The sequence below is a fragment of the Micromys minutus genome (assembly GCF_963924665.1).
Source record: "Micromys minutus genome assembly, chromosome: 24".
Classification (NCBI taxonomy): Eukaryota; Metazoa; Chordata; class Mammalia; order Rodentia; family Muridae; genus Micromys; species Micromys minutus.
In genome coordinates this window covers 22,753,649-22,772,936 of record NC_137959.1, presented here as the reverse complement: position 1 = coordinate 22,772,936, position 19,288 = coordinate 22,753,649, and the positions used below count along the sequence as shown (strand labels likewise).

At 33.3% G+C, this 19,288-nt stretch overlaps 1 protein-coding gene across 4 annotated transcripts in view; it reads left to right on the top strand.

Annotated features, from left to right (window-relative positions):
• CDH8 (cadherin 8) overlaps positions 1 to 19,288 on the top strand; it is a gene marked incomplete at both ends in the record, with an annotated part of 367,179 nt that overhangs the window by 340,028 nt on the left and 7,863 nt on the right. For all 4 annotated transcript variants that reach the window (XM_080937196.1, XM_080937198.1, XM_080937197.1 and 1 more), the window contains one exon: positions 18,455 to 18,706. In XM_080937196.1, coding sequence (XP_080793322.1) covers positions 18,455 to 18,706 — 252 coding nt within the window. The remainder of the gene's footprint in view (positions 1 to 18,454; positions 18,707 to 19,288) is intronic.

Here is a 19,288-nt window from a genome sequence, read left to right as displayed (position 1 = left end):
ACACACACACACACACACACACACACACACACTTTTATGTGTATATACACATGTACACATATAAATATAAATAAAATTAAAGCTAAAAAGGAAACACCTGCTGTCTTAAAGTTTTTAGTAAGCAAGATGTCAGTATAAGAATTCTATATAATATTAAAATTGAAGGACCATTTCTGTAGTGGCTATACTAATTTATATTCTGAACAAAAGTATTTAATGGTTGTTTTCACTTGGATCATTTTATAATTGAGGCTGGTCAAAACACTGAAAAAAAATTCTGGATGCTTTGACAGCCTGAGAACAGCACACTCTTGTATGCAGAAGACTTCTAAAATAGAGGTAGGATGATATTTCCTAAACTTTCCCAAGTTAGTTAAATGTACCTTCTATGATAAAGAACTGTAAAAACAATGAGAGTTAGAGACCTTTATAGAATTGCTCAGTAGTTCTTGTCCATTGTCAACAGGGTACAGCAAGGCTGGGAAATCAAATACCATCTGAAACTATTTTTAAAGACTCATACAAAAAATTCACTCTTTTATTTTAAAAAGCATTAAAAGGAAATCATGCATGACCTCAAAATGTATTCAGATTTCTCTGTAATATATAACAATAGGGCATTTTATCAGATTGTATTTTCAATGAAAAAAAAAGTGTTTGAATGAATCTGGTGTGATTTCTGCCTCAATCATAACACAGGTATCTCTTCGTTCTCCAATCATTTCATTTCTGCTCTCTTCATCTGTATTTTAACCTGTTAATATGTGGGGGAATATAAAGAAAAAGCAAATCAGGTTGACCTTTAATGTAAAGTCATTTTTGAATGATCAAAACAGCAGTATTTCCAACACTGGAAAGAGTTTGAATCTTGTAATACAAAAGCATGCGCCATTCTCAGCTGCCTGGTAGAAATGATAATGTACTCACTGCTTGAATGATAATTTTATCTACATAGCAGCCTTCCATCCTCTAGCCTTCAGTGTATATGAAAACTTCTGCCCAGAGATATATGTTTAGCCAAGCTGTTTTAATATAACATATTAAATTTTAAAATGATTCAAGGACAAACACTAGTCTTCGGCTCCCTGCAGGATGCCACATTTTCTTGCATCATTTCCCGCCTTTACTAGCAGCTATTTTACTACTAAACCAGGAAAGGAGGAATTATGCAGGAAGACTGCTATCAGCTGTTACCCCTGCTGGATTACACAACCCAGAGCATAATAGCTTTTCCAGTGAAGGCTCAGAGAGCTTGGGCAAAGCCATTAACTACTGCTAACATCTAAGGGGAGAGTGAATCGCAAGCTTCTTAGGTGTTTGTGTATATACATATACATATATATAAATGTGTATATATACCCATATATACATGTGTATAATATTATATATATATTATAATTATTATATGTGTGTACATTATATATATATATATGTGTGTGTGTGTGTGTGTGTGTGTGTGTGTATGTATACATGCTATTTTACATAAAATGCAGGCCTGGTCCCATCCTTTGAAATTCCTATTGAGTTAATTTAGGATAAAAATGTGGTGTACACTTTAAAAAAACATTCTTAGGTTCTTATATATGAAAATTAATGCCATGAATGTCATGGATATTTTATTTTAATATTACTGTAAACATATTCTATATGCACAAGTGAAAATCAGACAAGCTTTGGATTTGAAATGCCAACATGGATTGGACAGTTTGGTATCTAAATTAGTAGTCTTTCAAATAAGTCTATAAAGAGATATACTATACTGTTTTGACATGTGTTTTCAGTTCATTTAAAAGTTAATATAATGATATGTGCAACATCTGTAATGAGTGTGGCCTTTATTTTATTGCATGTGTATAAACTAGGTGTGTTTTGCAACACCCTAGGTATTGCTTGTCACATGGTTCTGTTACAAACTGAATGGCATTTGTTGACTGATGTCTCTTGTGTACTTATTGGATACTCAGCACAACATTATTATTTTACATGGACATAATAGCAAGCATCTGATGTTTTTCTGACTTATATATGTCCAAATTCTTGGGTTACTTTCTCCAGTTACTAGTTGCTAAAGAATTTTGTTAACTATAGATGATAGATAAAGTGTGATAGATGTTCCTCATAGAGACCTTGTGATGCTACTGGGAATAACTAGAGAGATGGGTATATTCATAGGCACTAATTCTGCACTAAAGACATCTTTGGTTGCTGGGAATCATAGACTACTGGTTTTAATATTTAAAAGTTGAATTATAATATTAAAGATTCTGATGAATAGTTTCAACATATAAGTGAAAGAGGTATAGAGTTGGAGCTAGAAAAAGATGATTTGGCAATTGAAATTAGATATGAATACAGCTTCCAAAATCCCCAAAGCGATTAGAAAAAGACAAAGGAATATAAACACTAGACAAGAGGTGAGGCAAGAGGGGAAATGCTTCTCTCTGTTTTATCACTGTGAGAAAAACCAACCATTGTAAGCTCACAGCCCTCTCTTCACCTAATTTCCATTCTCAGTTTTAGCTGAGGGTTGAGATTTAAAGTAAGCCCAGAGGAGAGTAGTAGCTCACAGTACTGCGGTCAGGTAGAAGGACATGAATGAGAAGTACGGAGAACAACACCAAATGATGTCATCTGTTTGTCATTGCCAATAACAGCCTTTTATTTAAGTTCTGGGACATAAAGCTTTTCAAGATGAATAATCCTATCTTATCTTCCACAACACCTACCAGTTCATGTAACAAGGATTAAAAGAAATCTATAGAGATTATTTGGTAAAACATGCATAAGGTTTCTTGTATAATTTAGAAAGATTATGTTCTCTTCCTTGAAGGATCTCCGAGTTGGTCAGTCAGACAAGGAGCAATCCATTGAATTGCAGCACTGTGTGGGGTAGGAAGGTGGGGGAGCATTTCTCTGTCAGTGAGCTCTTAAAGTGCCAAATTACTAAGGAAAAAAAATAAATATATAAATGTTGACTTAAGAAAGGAAATTGGCTAGAAAAAATATTTTTTGCTTGCCTCATAAAGGCTAAGGCAAATTATATGACATGTGTTCATAAGTGGAAAAACTTTCTACATGTTTTGTGGAAGGATTGGTACCAGAACACAACTCTGTGGTAGTTTCATGGATCATTTGTGTCTTTCAACTCAAATCAAGTTGCTTGGGTGACAATTCAGCTCAGTTTCTTTTTTTTGTTTTAATCTCATACCCTACACTCACCTTTAAGGTTTAAATATTTAACACATGGGAACAATGTGTGCTTCACATAAATAAAAGCACATAAATTTTCCAAGTTTACAGTAAATCTCACTACAGTCCTTTGTATATCTTTTATCCTCTATGAGAATGAGCATAAATCATCTCAAATGCATAACAAATTTATCTATGATTTTTAATTCCTTACTGTATTCATGTGACCAGTCCACACAAAGAGGAAAACAAATCTGCTTATGGTAGATTGTTAGTGCTGTGGCAGCTAGCACTTATAACCTGTTTTCTGAATCTTTCACAGGAAGTCAGTTCAGTAAAGAACAGGATATTGTTTGTGTCCATTTTCTCTATGAGGTTTATATCCTGAAATGCATTTTATACTTTTTTAAATGTCGAAGTACTTTAAATATTCTACAGATATGCTAATTATGAAAGCTTTAACATCTCCACTCAAGCACGTGACTATTGTGTGAGATAGTCTACCATTGTTTTGAGCATCAGGGACTTTGTAAAGGGACTGTGCATAGAGCATTGATGCAAAATAAAAGGTTAATGAAGTCCAAGGGAGAGGCCAGCACACTTCACTACCTGAATCAGGGTCACTGAGTATACTTCGACACTGGATCAAGCAACACCCATATTCATCTGTGACTTCTGGATGGCTCACTGGTTCATAATGAAGTGACGGCTCATGTCTCTGTTTTATAATATGCTCTTTTGTTTTCTTATGTAATTATGCTAAGCTGTGTAATACTATATTATGGTACAACATTTTATATTGGATAACATTTTAGCTGCCACTTCCTTACTTATTTTTGTATGTTTACATGTTTGTGTGTATGTATAAGAATCTATTTGTGTAGCTACATGTGAGATCAGAGATTTATGTTGAATAATTTCCTCACCCCCCCCCTCTCTGTGTGTGTGTGTGTGTGTTTGTGTGTGTGTGTGTGTGTGTTCCTCTGTCCAATTCTCTCTCTGTGTATTTGTGTCTATTTCTGTATATGGATACAAATGGGAACTACAGCATATATGGAGGTTTGAAAAGAATTGGTTCTTTGCTTCATCTATGTAGGCTCCAGAGATTATGCTCAGGTTGTATGGTTTGGTAACAAATACCCCAAGATGCTGAACTCTGTCAAGAGGACCATATATCTTAATATTGAAGAGTCTGCCACTAAACTCAGTGCCCACCAATTTGGCAAAACCAACTTGCCAAACAACCCCCTGGGACAACCCTGCCTCTTCTTTCCTGTGACTATAGACACTGGCTCATACTATCCTTCACCAGCTTTGTGATAAAGATGCAGTCTCATGTTCTCATACTTAGACATTAAGAATGTTATAGAATAAGTTATCTCTTCAGTCCTGGGTATCTTCATAATCACTTTGAAAATCATAGACTTTCATCCACCAAAGACCTTTAACCTTTTTTTTCCTTCACTTATGGGTATACCAGCCAGAGATAGAAAGGCTTCTTGCTTGCTCTTTCTCAGTTATTCTTGTTCATTTTTAAATAAAACATATTTTAGAACCATCTTCACCCACTTTTTTGAAACAAGTTTTGTTGAAAAGGGACAAAGAAACCTTGCAGAAAATCCATTGAACATCATTATACTTCCCAAATTTCAGATGAAAATCATTGACCCACTCACTTTATCTTTTAGAATCCTCCTTGCATTTATAAAAGGAGGGGTCTCACATCAATTATCTATCCTGCTTGGTAAAATGGACACAGATTTAGCAAAAATAGCTAATTGCATTAACTTTATAAAGATAATTTAAACAAGAATTATAAAAGAATATGTCTCTTTCTTTCTTTCCTTCCTTCTTTCCTCCTTTCTTTCTTTTTTTCTTTCATTCTTTTCGTTCAGAATGACATTTGAAAACAAGTGTCTCACAAACTCATGCTCCCTCCAGAGGCAGTGAGAGAGCCCAGTCTTTCTCTCTCCCAACTCCTGTTGCTGCAGGCATCCCTTGGCTTGTCACCAATTCATACCATCTCTGCCTCTGGCCTTCCAGTGTTTCTTCTTTCTTCTCTGTCAAATTTCTTTCTCCATATACTTGCAAAGACAGGAGGTATACGATTTAGAACACACTAAGTAATGTCACATGAACTCTGTAATTCAATATTTTAAGTCTGTTACCTACAAAGAAGACTCTTTTTTAAGTAAGATCACATTTGTAAATTCTGTGGACCAGTATGTTGGGGTGACTATTCAGGAAATCATTGAAAGTAGCAATAAACCAGTGTTCTACCATTTACCACAGTGGAGACATAAAAAAGAAGGAAACAGGGACAATAAATATAGAAGTCACAATCACTTATGGGAATTATACCCTTAAAACCCATCTTAATTTTTACATGACATAAAATTATTCACAGTAAAACTTTTGAAATGATGACTACAGCTTCTTAAGAAAGCCTTAGAACCTGCATATATTTCTGTAGCCTACTGTCTGTACATTTCCATTCCCAAATGACAACTAGAAAGATATTTATAGAGCCCTGGCACTGGAGGAGCTCTGATGCAGGAAGAGCTTCCAGTGTGTTTTCCTATGTTAAAAAAGTGCTAATTCATTCTATGTGTAATTGTAGACTGTTGACTAAACATTACACTTGGTGTTAATCTAGAGATTCCAGAGAGATCTCAGATGATGTTCCCTTTTGGAAGCCAGTCAAATAGCTGTTTTATTTGGTATTTGGTAATGATATTTGGTTAGGTTACTTGGTATTATTTGGTGATGATATCTGGTAATGTGTCAGTATGTAACCATTGAGATGATAGATGACAAGTAGCAGAATGGACAATTTAAAGATAATTAAAATAAAAACAGTGATTTGTAAAACAAGAGTCTAGTTATAAACCTGAGACAATAGAGAAAACTGCATCAGATAATCAGAACATACAATGGTGGAAAACTGGAGAAAGTTGTAATGGTGAGGAGACTGGCTTCACCAAAAGTTGAGGGGGTAGGTGGCTGAGGGAGCACCCTCATAGAGGCATGGGAAGAGGGAGAAGATGGGGGATCTGTGGAAGGGAAACTGGGAAGGGGGAATAACATTTGAAATGTAAATAATTAAAATAACCAACAAAACATGAGGAAAAGGTAATTTTCATGAACTCATTACCATGAAACTATTCCCATATGGATTCTCAAGTCAGAAAATTTGTGTGTAGTAGATATAACATTTACTTCATATTATTATATTAGACACAGTGTGTGCATACTTTCACCTGGCTGAAAATGTACAAATTTACTAATTTCTATTCCTTTGCAAAGTATTTATAAATAAACAAAAGTTAGAACACAATAATATGTTCTTGAATAAAACTCTTGTCATTACTTCTTAAGCACCATGCTAAATTTTCTTCCTGTTGACCTTAAGACTATTTGCTTTTTACTTGACTTGATCAAGAAAATTTGAATTAAATTTGCAAGTCAAATATCTCAAAAAGGCACAACGTCCACTGATTATCTTTTCAGCTCTTTATTTTGTAATAAATGATAGCAAGAACATTATTTAACTGTGGATCCCTGTTTTATTTAAACCATACTTGCATATAAGAGATGAAGAAAGACATAATAACTCATTGCTTGCAAATGAATATGGCCTGATCCAAAATCATATTTAGGCATTAAGACCATAAAGTGAACTTTTTAGAGGCCATCAGAATAATAAGATCTGCTGTTGTATTATCTAAAATTATAGATTGTGTAAAAAGTATCAGCAGAGATTATAATTGACACTTTTATTATAAATCCAAGTGGCCAATTAAATTATAGAAATTATTTGTATATAATCATCTGAAAATAATTATAAATAATATTGAGAAAATATCTAGATTCCTTTGGCTTCTCTATTTAAATCATATTTCCTTCTTTTTCTTCTTTTTTTCTTTATCATGGAATGTATGTCTGATTCCAACAGAGTAATTAACTGCCCTCACAACTGTATAAACATACTTCAGAGGTATGCTTTAGAAGAGAATATTTCTTAGGGACAGAGGCTAAATTAGAGATAATGGTGAGGAAGGTTTCATCATGGGCTTCTCCTGGGAAATAGGGGCTAACACTTAGAAACCCCCATAAGAGTTGCATTGTTTGGCTACAGAAACTCAAAATAGAGAATGCCACCACATTTTCACAGATTTCTAATCTAAATGATTAGGTCCTCAAATGGTATGGCCTAAACCATGTCTACATCTCCACATATAACAACTGAGTTAGTTTCAATGCAGGAATCTGAGGAGGAGAAATCCAGTGCCTCTACAACAAATGCAGCTAATACTAAAGGGAAAAAAATGAAGATTAAAAAAAAATGAAGATCTAAACTGGTAAAATGTATCCATTGATTTCCAATTCTGGATGATGATTCAGTAATCACATTAAAAAGTTAATCTGGGGTAGATTAGTCTACTCATTGAAGATAGAAGAATCCAGTTTTTTTATTTGTTATAGTTTTTGTTACTTACATTATTTTACATTCCAGTTGTTCACCTGACCTTGTCAGATTTCCCAAAATTCCACATCCAATTTCTCCTCATTCCTGTCTCCTAAAAGATGTACCCATCCCCAACACCCTCACTCACACAGCTCACTTGTGTTAGACCTCCTCACTCCTTAAGGTCTTAAGTTTCTTGGTTTATTTTACTTTTTTAAAATTGAACAACTTTATTTAAAAAAGAAACAGAGATAAATGTACAGATTTTAAAAGCATTTTTGCATAACAATATGTGAATACATTTTTGTCAGTACTTGATTTTTTTAAAGGTTTGATAATATGACTTAAAATTTTACTAGTTAAAATGAGCAGAAAGTACATGTAAAACACGATGTTACATGGAAATAGTCAAAGTTTTCTTCGTGTGTAAAGATTGAGCATAATGATTTGTCTTTTTTTTTTTTTCTTGCTTTTGCTTGTCTTGAACTTCCTGTAGTCTGTAAGTTGTTTCTGGGGTGTTCAGACCTTTCTGCAGTTAGTATTCAATTATCAGTAACTGCATATTATGTCTGTTCTTTTGTGAATGCATTATCTTACTCAGGATGATTTTCTCTAGATGCATCCATTTTCTTAAGATTTTATAAAGTCATTGTTTCTGATAGCTGAGAAGTACTCCATTGTTTAAATGTACCACAATTTTGTATCCATTAGTCTACTGAAGAACATCTGGGTTTTTTCCAGCTTCAGGATATTATATATAGGGCTGCTATGAACATTGTGGTGCATGTGTCTTTGTTGTATGTTGGAGCGTATCTTGGGTATATGCCCAAAAGTAGAATAACTGGGTCTTCAGGTCGTACTATGTCCATTTTTCTGAGGAATCGCCAGACTGATTTCCAGAGTGGTTGTACCAGTTTACAACCCCACCAGCAGTGGAGAACTGTTCCACATTCTCCACATCCTCAAAATCATCTGTTGTCATCTGAATTTTTGATCTTAGCCATTATGATTGGTGTGAGGTGGAATATCAGGGTTGTTGTAATTTGCAATTCCCTGATGGCTAAGGATGTACAGCACTTCCTTTGATGCTTCTCTGCCGTTCGATATTCCTGAATTGAGAACTTATTATTTATCTCTGTACCGTATTGTTTAATGGGGTTGTTTGATTCTTTGGTTTCTAGCTTCTTGAGTTCTTTGTATTCCTTGGATAATAGGCTTCTATCAGATGTGGGGTTTGTAAAGATCTTTTCCCAATCTGTTGGCTGCCACTTTGTTTCTTGACTGTGTTCTTACCCTTACAGAAACTTTGCAATCTCATAGAGTCCCATTTGTTGATATTTGACCTTAGAGCACAAGCTATTGGTGTTCTGTTCAGGAAATTTTCTCCTTTATTATGTTTTCTAAGGTTTTCCCTAATTGATCTTCTAATATTTTCAGTGGACCTGGTTTAATGTGAAGATCTTTGATCCACTTGCACTTGAGCTTTGTACAATGACGTACAAAAGGGTCTATTTTCATTCTTCTGCATGCTGAGTGTCACTTGGACCAACACCATTTGTTTAAGAGGTATCATTTTTCCATTGAATGTTTACAGCTCCTTTGTCAAATATCAAGTGACCATCTATGTGAAGGCAAATTTATGGATCTTCTATTCTATTCCACTGATCCATGTGCCTATCTCTGTACCTGTACCATGCAGTTTTTAACACCATTGCCATGTATTATAGCTTGAGGTAAGGAATCATCATTCCCCCAGATGTTTTCTTTTTGAGGATGGATTTCACAATTCTAGGTCTTTTGTTAATCCAGATGAAATTGCACATTGCTCTTTCCAACTCTATAAAGAATTGAGTTGGAATTTTGATGGGGATTGCATTGAATCTGTAGATTGCTTTTGGTAAGATGGCCATTTTTACAATGTTGATTCTTCCAATTGATGAGCATGGGAGATCTTACCATTTTCTGAGGTCTTCTTCGATTTCCTTCCTTAGAAATTTGAAGTTCTTGTCCTACAGATCCTTCACTTGCTTAGAGTCACACCAAGGTATTTCATATTGTTTGTGACTATTGTGAAGGGTATCTTTTCCCTAATTTCTTTATCTCCCTGTTTGTCCTTTGAATAGAGTAAGGCTACTGATTTGTTTGAGGTAATTTTATATCCAGCCGCTTAGCTGAACCTATTTAACAGCTGTAGAAGTTCTCTGGTGGAATGTTTGGGGTCACTTATGTACACTACCATGTCATCTGCAAACAGTGATGTTTTTACTTCTTCCTTTCCAAATTGTATCCCTTTGATTTCCTTTCTCTGTCTAATTGCTTCAGACAGGATTTCAGTATTATGTTGAATAGGTAGGGGCAGAATGGGCAGCCTTGTCTAGTCCCTGATTTTAGTCGGATTGCTTCAAGTTTCTCACCATTAAGTTTGATGTTGGCTATTGGTTTGCTGTGTATTGCTTTTATTATGTTTATGTAATAAACATACATTTTTATGGGCCTTGGATTCCTGTTCTTTCCAAGACTTTTAACATGAAGCGTTGTTGAATTTCATCAAATGCTTTCTCAGCATCTAGTGAAATGACCATACTTTTTTTTTTTTTGAGTTTATTTATATGGTTGATTGCATTGATGGATTTCTGTATCACAAACCATCCCTGCATCCCAGGGATGAAGCCTGCTTAATCAAGGTGAATGATTGTTTTGATGTGTTCTTGGATTCGCTTTGCAAGGATTTTGTTGAATATTTTTCCATCAATGTTCATAAGTGAGATTGGTCTGAAGTTCTCTTTCCTTGTATGGTCTATGTGTGGTTTAGGAATGAGGATTATTGTGGCCTACAAAAATGAGTTAGGTCATGTTCCATCTGACTCTATATTGTGGAATATTTTGGAGAGTATTTGTATTAAGTTGTTAATAAATGTCTGATAGAATTCTGCAGTGAACCCATCTGGACCTGGGCTTGTTTTTTTTTTTGGTTGGGAGGCTTTTGATGACTGTTTCTTTTTGTTTAGGTGTTTTTGGATTAGATGGTTTACCTTGTCCTGGTTTAACTTTAGTATCTGGTATTTGTCTAGGAATTCATTCATTTTCTCCAGATTTTCCTGCTTTGTTGAGTATAGACATTTGAAATAGGATCTGATGATTTCTTGAATTTCCACAGTTTCAGTTGTTATGTCTCTGCTTTCCTTTCTGATTTTGTTAATTTGGATGCTCTCCCTTTTCTCTCTAGTTAGTCTGGCTAATGCTTTATCAGTCTTGTTAATTTTCTCAAAGAATCAGCTCTTGTTTATGTTGATTCTATGAATGGTTCTTTTTGTTTCTATTTGGTCCATTTATACTCTGAGTTTGACTATTTCTTGCTGTCTAATCTTCTTGGTTGCATTTGCTTCGTTTTGTTCTAGACCTTTGAACTGTGCTGTCAAGTTGCTAGGGTATGATCTCTCCAGTTTCTTTTTGGAAGCACTCAGAGCTATGAGTTTTCCTCTCAGTGCTGCTTTCCTAGCGTCCCATGGGTTTTGGCACATTGTGTTTTCATTTTCATTAAATTCTAGAAAATCCTTTATTTCTTTCTTTATTTTTCTTTGATTGTGGTATTGTTTAATAGAGCATTGTTTAGTTTCCTTGTGTATATGGGCCTTTTCTTTATAATTTCTTTATGCTTTTCCTCCCATTCTGGTTTAAGAATTTCTATCATCATCTTGAGGTATGATTTTGGGTCTGAGTCTTCATTTTCTGGAGTGTTTGGCATTCTGCTGTTTGCTCTGATGGGAGAACTGGGTTCTGGTGTTGCCAGGTTGTCTTAGTTTGCATTGGGTTAAGTTCATTTGCTTTCCTCTTGCCATCTTGTTTTCTGTGATTATAAGTGGTCATGTTGTCAGTGATTGGTTCCCTTCTCTCCCATGTACCTTGCCTGTGTCCCTGGATCTCTGCTGTTCCTGGTGGCAGATGGCCTGAGGGCTTGTTTCACTTGTATGGGTTTTCTGGGTGGAAACTGAATCCTTAGGGCAGAGTTCCTGTTCCCTCAAACCAATCTGCGTGCGGGGGGCATGCTTTCTGTTCATTAGGCCCAGATCTCTCTGCACTCCGGCTACTCGCAGTGCAGTCTCACCAGACTTGTGTCCCTGGATTTCTGCCAGTTTCTTGGTTTAGATGCATCTTTTCCCACTGAGGCCAAACATGGCAATCTTTTGTTGTAGATGTGTTGGAGGCATTGGTCCAGCTAGTATCCACTCTTCAAAAGTAAAAGAGAATTCCATGGCAAACCTATTTTACATGATATCATTTTCTGTGGAATTATGCTGTTTCTTCACTGATCTTACCTGATTGCATCTATACATTTCAATTTATTGCTTATATTCTAAGATATAAAGCATTCTCAGAGAAATATTTGGAAATTCTCATTCTCTTAAATTTTCATATAAAATAAAATATATTTTCCTGTAGTTTGAAATTGAACTCTACCTTTGATTCCTTTTGAGCCACATATATCTTCCCTTATTATCCATATGAGGACAAATAAATGTGACTATAACTCATGGTTACTTAGTCATTTGTTTATCTAACAAATACTTGCTGAATAATCATTATACATTTAAATTGGTTATTTGTTGCTCAGAAGTTTCAGTTTATTCTCATATCTCCAGTGTCTATAAAATCTCCATTACTATATCAGTTTTTATAAGAGTTCTGATGAAAATGTAAATGTTTTTGGGAGTTCCAGCAACTAAATTTTCTAGAGACATTTGAAGAAAGTTATTCAAAAAGAAGTAACATTTAAGTATAGACAAATGATAAAACAAATTATTCACAATTCAAACTATGGAAAAAGAGAGATAGAGAAAGTGTCTTTCAAAATATAATATTCTAAAATTTCTAATAAAGGAAGAAACTTGGGTCAAGTATGGCAGGACAGCTGCAGTGCAAAAAAGAAGGAAGGTCACACATGTCACAGAGAGAGAGAACTAGGCAAAGCCAATGGCATACAGGAATCAATGTATGGGCAAACAAATCTCTAACCTGCAATTGAAGCAGAATTCTAAGGGGTGTGTTTCCCTTCATTTATGTCTGTAGCTATATCAAGATATGCATATATCAAGAGAAACATATATTGGATATATATTTATAGCTATATTTTACACATTAGAATATAGAGAAATATTGTTCTGGCTATCATTCTACATTATTCCCTTTATGAATATATTACCATATATTAAGAAACATGATAGCATATTATTTTGAATATGGCATCTCCAGAATTATCTATTCATTTTTTTTGTTTTATTTTCAGTAAGTAACAGAAATTCACTGATGTATAGAGTACAGGCTGTTTCATTTCTTGTCTTTTTTTTTACTATTTAAGAAGAGATCTCAGTTATACTGAATCAATATTCAGTTTATTGAAGCTAAATTGAAGTATTGCGAATATAAAAGTCAACAATGAGATTGGTGCTTTGAGAAATTATGAAAAAATGAAATTATGAATACTAAGGTTAAAATATTTATATTTATATTCTAGGCTATAACATATTCTTGATTCCTTCAATAATTCAGTACCAGGACATATTATAATATTATAACATTTGTCCTGCTCAAAAAGATGAGATAAAAGTAAAAAAAAAAAAAACACAATAGCAGAAGTCAAAACAGGAGAGCAGGCGAAGATAAAGAAACCCTAAAATTATACAATATTAAAATGCTAGAGATCCAAGGGAAAGAAAAAAGTTTCTAGAAATTTCGTAGTAAAATTAAAGCTAACTTTAAAGTGAATGAAATGGGTATTCCTTTATGTCATCAGCTTTAAATCACTAGAAAAAGGAACCACACTATATAAGAAACTGAAGAGAACTAGAAAAGAAGAAAACTATCTTTCAATAAATACCATTTTCTTCTATATTTTAAATCAGAAATCTTTTTATTTAAAACCAGAACACCCAGAAACAACTCGCAGACTGTGTGAAGTTCAAAAAAAAAAAAGAAAAAAGAAAAAAGAAAAGAAAACAAACAAACAAACAAAAAAATGTCATGCTCAATCTTTACACACCAAGAACACATTGACAAATTCCGGGTTACACCCTGTATTACATGTACTTTTTGCTCATTGTAAAAAAAAAAGAAAAAAAGAAAAAGAAGCCAAGCACTGACACAGTTGTATTTGTATACATTTATGCAAAAATGTTTAAAATTTTTTATCTTTGTTTTTGAAAATAAAGTCTAAAAAATAAAATAAAATAAAATAAAATTTTCATACAAAAAAAAAAAAAAAAAAAAAACAGAACAAGATACAAGGCCAAATGTACTTTCTTGTACTCACAGTGCTCTTGGGTAACTGACTAATATAAAATAAGTAAAATTTAATTTGAAGCAAAACCACTTGATAAATAAATGAAATCTTGACCTCCAGAGAACATAAGGATAGGAAGAAACTGCCAGATTCAACCAGATTTGGTTATTTTAGCCTCAATTTCAGTCATTTACTCCCTATTTCTTAAAGATTTCTGTTTTTTAATTACACTAGGATAAGTTTGCCCTTCTTTTCTAGATGTCTTAGAGAGAAAAAAATTAAACCTTTAGATTGAAATCTTCCTGATTTCTTTTTCTCTCTTTCTTTTTATTAGATACTCTCTGTGTTTCCATTTGAAATGTTATCCTCTTCCCCATGCATTTCCCATCTGCTCCTCACTTGTCTCCACAAAGGTGCACTCACTCCTGATATGATCAAAGAGAATTTGAATTTTACCTCTGTACCCATGAAATTTCCTTTGTTGAATATTCACTGATACATCTATATATAAATGTTTATGTGCATATATCCATGAATCATATTATTTTCTAAATTTCTAATAAAATTTCCTTGATTAGTTGGATTTTAAGTTCTGTATGATTTAACTTCCACATATATTTTAAATACCTTAGTTACTTTTTCTCACTGATTTCTGATTTTATTTGATAGAAAAACACGATTTGCATTGGTTAAAGTGCCTTTGCAGCATCATTTTTATTTTCAATTTCACTTTACTTTGGGATTTATACAATTTTCAATGTCGAATATTTATAGTGTACTTGGGTAAAATATTTATTCTTCAGTTGTTATGGGAATGATCTCCATGCTTCTGGTGGGAAAGGATTGATATTTTATCATTGCTTAAATTTGCTACTTTGCTTTATATGTTACTGAAAGTGGGATATTGGAGTAATCCACTATATTTTTGAGTTTTCAAGTGCTATATTCTATAACATATTAAATTAATATTTTTCATATGGTTGCTTTCACTCATACTCTTTTACTGTCTTTTTAAATTACATGATTATCTTTACATATAGTCTTTCTTTTTAACATGTACTCAATTATAATTTGCAATTGGTTTCTATTAGATTTATAAAACTCCCTACAGTAAATACTGATAATAATCTGGGATTTTTTGATATGTGTGATAGGAGATCAATTTCCTCCCTCTCTCTCACACACACTCACACACACACATACACACACACACACCCAAACACACACACACATACACATCAGATTTTGAAGATGGTATTACTGGATTTCTGGATAAAATTATTGATTCAGAGGCTTATTAATTTATCATTTGTATAAAAAATTCAATGTTATTTGTACAACCATTTCCTTGGATGTGATGTGAGCTTCCCATTGCTTTTAATGTTTCTCCATTTTCCAGTGTTTTGACTGTTACACTTACTTCATCATTTATTTTTAAATACATATTTTTTTTTCTCAGAACTTCTTCTCGAACATTCACTAGGATTTACAATGTTTATAATTTTATGAGCATTAACAGGAACTTTTTCTGTTTCCATACTGCATAGAATTCTTTGATGAAATTTGCCTGCTTATTTTGAAACTAGGAAGAAACTATTTTAGATTATTGAAGATAAAAGCAGTTGACAAATTAGTTACATTTCATTTAACAGCAAATTTACTAACAATATGATTTTATAGTCTAACTACATTTACACATATTTAGCAAAATGTGCATATAGCAGTAATAATAAAACAAAGAAAATATGGCATGGTCCTTGAAATTAAAATACTGTATTTCTATATAATATAGTAATAAAGATAAATCAAGACTCTGGAAAGACGAATTGCCTTTATAGTTACTACAAATATTCAAATTCTTTAATTTTGTATAAAATATATTACCATTTTTATAAATTTTACCAGTTATTGAAAGAATTCTCATGGAGGCTGGCATCCTGTATTCTATTCTTTCATAGAAGAGCAAATAGGCAATAATAGCACAGCTTCATACAGAAGCACATGGAAGAAGAAAACGCTCAGAGACATGCCCAGGCTGGTAATGATACTTTCATGCTTAGAAAGGATGCCAACAATATAAGGTTGGAAGAGGAAGCTGGTTGAAATGCAGTAAGATGTAGATTTCTGTAGGGATACAAGAGCATGTCCTTGTTTTGTGAGAGACTATTGAAGATCACTGGGGAAAGTAATGCTAAGACTGTAATTACCCTGGAGAAAATTAATTATAATCATGGATAAAGTCAATTCCATATGATAGTATAAGCCAAACAACACTACTCAAGACATCCTTTCACTTTAAATGTGAAATTTAAAATACCAATTATAAGAGAGAATTATAGGGTTAAAGTTAAAATATTGATGAAATAAAAAAATCAACATGTATATATATGAAAACAATAACAAGATATTTTGAAATATATATTAATATTTATGGTGTATGTATAGGTGCCTTAAATTTAAGTATGGGAAACTATTCTTTTATAGTTTTAATATGTTCTATAATGAAAATTTCATTTAGTTAACTAAAAAAGTAATTAATTCAGTAATATATGCAAACAATTTTTAAAATGGGAATTAATTGATGTTGCAATGGGCTGAAAGTTAAGAACCAAGTAGAATAACTCATGAACATCTTTTATATAGTAGTTTCAGGCATGTACAAAAATCAACACAAATGTTAGAAGAATGATTAGTACAGAAATTCAATCACAGTGTCGTATTAGATTTTTCAGTGTTTCACAGAACCATGACGTTCAGCAACAAGTAACAATCCTGATCCAATCACTAAATAATCACTCTAGATTATTTAAAAGAGAATATTCTGCAATACTTTTCATATCAACATTGTTAGTCATCAAAAGAAAAAGCCTCATTACTGTTTTATTAATTCTGTGTCATGAAAAAAAAATTGTATCATATGCTTTGAAATAAAGGACATGAAGAAATCCAACAAACATTCGCCGTGCTAATTAACAGGATGCAGATTTGTCTGGACTTTCTGAAGACAAAACACAATCATGAATTCTGTATCTATGTTGAGATAATGTTTCCCTGAGACTTTAGCTAACTGGTATTTCCTTCTAGGTCATGGTGAAACATTAATAGATCATTTTTGTATATCAGTGATTAACTCTAATAGAAAATTTTACTTTTGCTGTGCAAATTGTTAAATAATGAGACACAACCAAAAAAACTGAAAAAATCAGAATGTCTTTTCTGCTTGACTACTTATTAGTAAAGCATCATGAATCCATTTATATATTAAATAATCTAAATTACATGTAATTATGAGTCTATTTTTGAAAATGATTCCTATTTTCTATAAAATTCTAATAAATGTTATTATATGGTAGGATTCAGCATAATAAGTCATTTGATTAGAATATTTGTAGATTTATTTAAATGTTTTGGAAATCAGTAGGACACTGATGACCAGAAATTAGACAGCTTTGAAATCATAGATGATATCATTTAGGGACCATAATGACTTGTCCCTGTTTTTCTGCTGCCTGTGCGTTTGTCAATATTGAAAATTTTTCTTAATTGAAATACTCAATTTTACAAATAATATCAGCCTAGTGAGTTATTTTTTTGGCCTTACATACTATTGTGAGACAATCAGGGTTCCCATTTTGAATATTTATGTGCCTTTTATTGATGAAAAATAAAGGACAGACTAAAATATGCATAATGTGATTGTCATTCTCCTGGCCATGATGAATTACAAAAGTGTTCATTAGTAGGTTCAAATAATAAAAACTATAGGGCCCATGTGGGAATCAGCCACTTGTCATGGACTAATTTTATTTCATACTGAAATCACAGCATCACATAATACTGAAGTTTAGATAGATATGGCTTTGCATACTCAATGATAATTTCTGTATAACTAATGCAAAATGGAATTCCTTTTACATCTCATTTTCTTTCTCATATAAAAACTATACATAAAGGAGTCTAAAAATTTAAAATTACGATCTTTCTCTTCCAATTGGCAGTAATCTGTTTTCTGTCATCTCAAAATAAATGCTTCAGGAAATTCTGACTGTTGTTTAGGTAACATGGTAGTCAATAAAGTTATCTTTTAATATTCATGTTTTTATTCAGTCTGTTTCTCAGTAGAGAGGGTCTCAAATATACATTGTCTGTATGCTAAACTTCTCTCTAATTAGCTCCTGTTACTATGTTATAAACTTACACATGAATTTATGGGAGACCATATAACATGTGAATTCTGAAGAGATATTTGAAGATTATTTTCATGAAATCTGTTTTGCATTCACAAGGAAATATAAGACCCCAAATTTTATTGCTGGCTTCCTGTCATACAAACTCTTTTGCTGTGGATACTTTGGTTTCCACATTGATAGTGTTGGAAGAGGAAGCAGAGGAGCTGGGATTATCCCATAGTATTTCGAAGTAGCTTAAGGTCTAGGTGAACATGGCATCTAGAAAAACAAGTATCACTTGGGTAAACATTTTGAAATGATGCAAATAACTGTCACTCTGAATTTTCCTAGATAATTCCCTGAGCATTCTGGCAAAACATAATGGATTCAACCGCCAGAAGCAGGAAGTTTACCTTCTGCCTATAGTGATCAGTGACAGTGGGAACCCCCCTCTGAGTAGCACCAGTACCCTGACCATCCGTGTCTGTGGCTGTAGCAGTGATGGCGTGGTCCAGTCCTGCAACGTGGAAGCTTATGTCCTTCCTATTGGACTCAGTATGGGCGCCTTAATTGCTATATTAGCATGCATCATTTTGCTGCTTGGTGAGTACTACCTTCCTATCCTACTGCCATAAGTGACTATCAACAGAAGTAGTAAATTCTAGTTTGGTATGCAATCAACATTAAGATAAAGTGAGAAAGGACTGTGCAAACTCTCTCCAGGTTGACAGGATTTCTGGTGCTTTGTTCACACACATCATCAGGGAGAATAGATACATTGTGAGATGCAAAATCACAAGTAGGTAGGAATGAGGTTCTACTTTCTTCCCAGCACCTGCTAGAAAAGACAGCCTCCAAACCACATGTTGCAAACAAATTTAGTACAAGAGGTAATTGTTCTGTGTTCAGTTACCATTGAATATAAATATCACATGGAGTGGGTTGTTGTATAGTCCGATCTCAGTTTAGTGAGATATAAAGAATATAATCATATAAACGCATGTTCTCCTTAAAATCATTTTATAGATATTTAAGTTGAAAGAAGGTAAAATTACAATAAAATATCTAATTTACGAGGGGAGTTTTGCTTAAAATGCTCATTGTGAAAGTAAGGCTAATGCTGAAAATAGTGAACGCATCTCTGTAGTCTAGCACTTGGGGAAAGGAGAAGGATCTGGGTTCCAG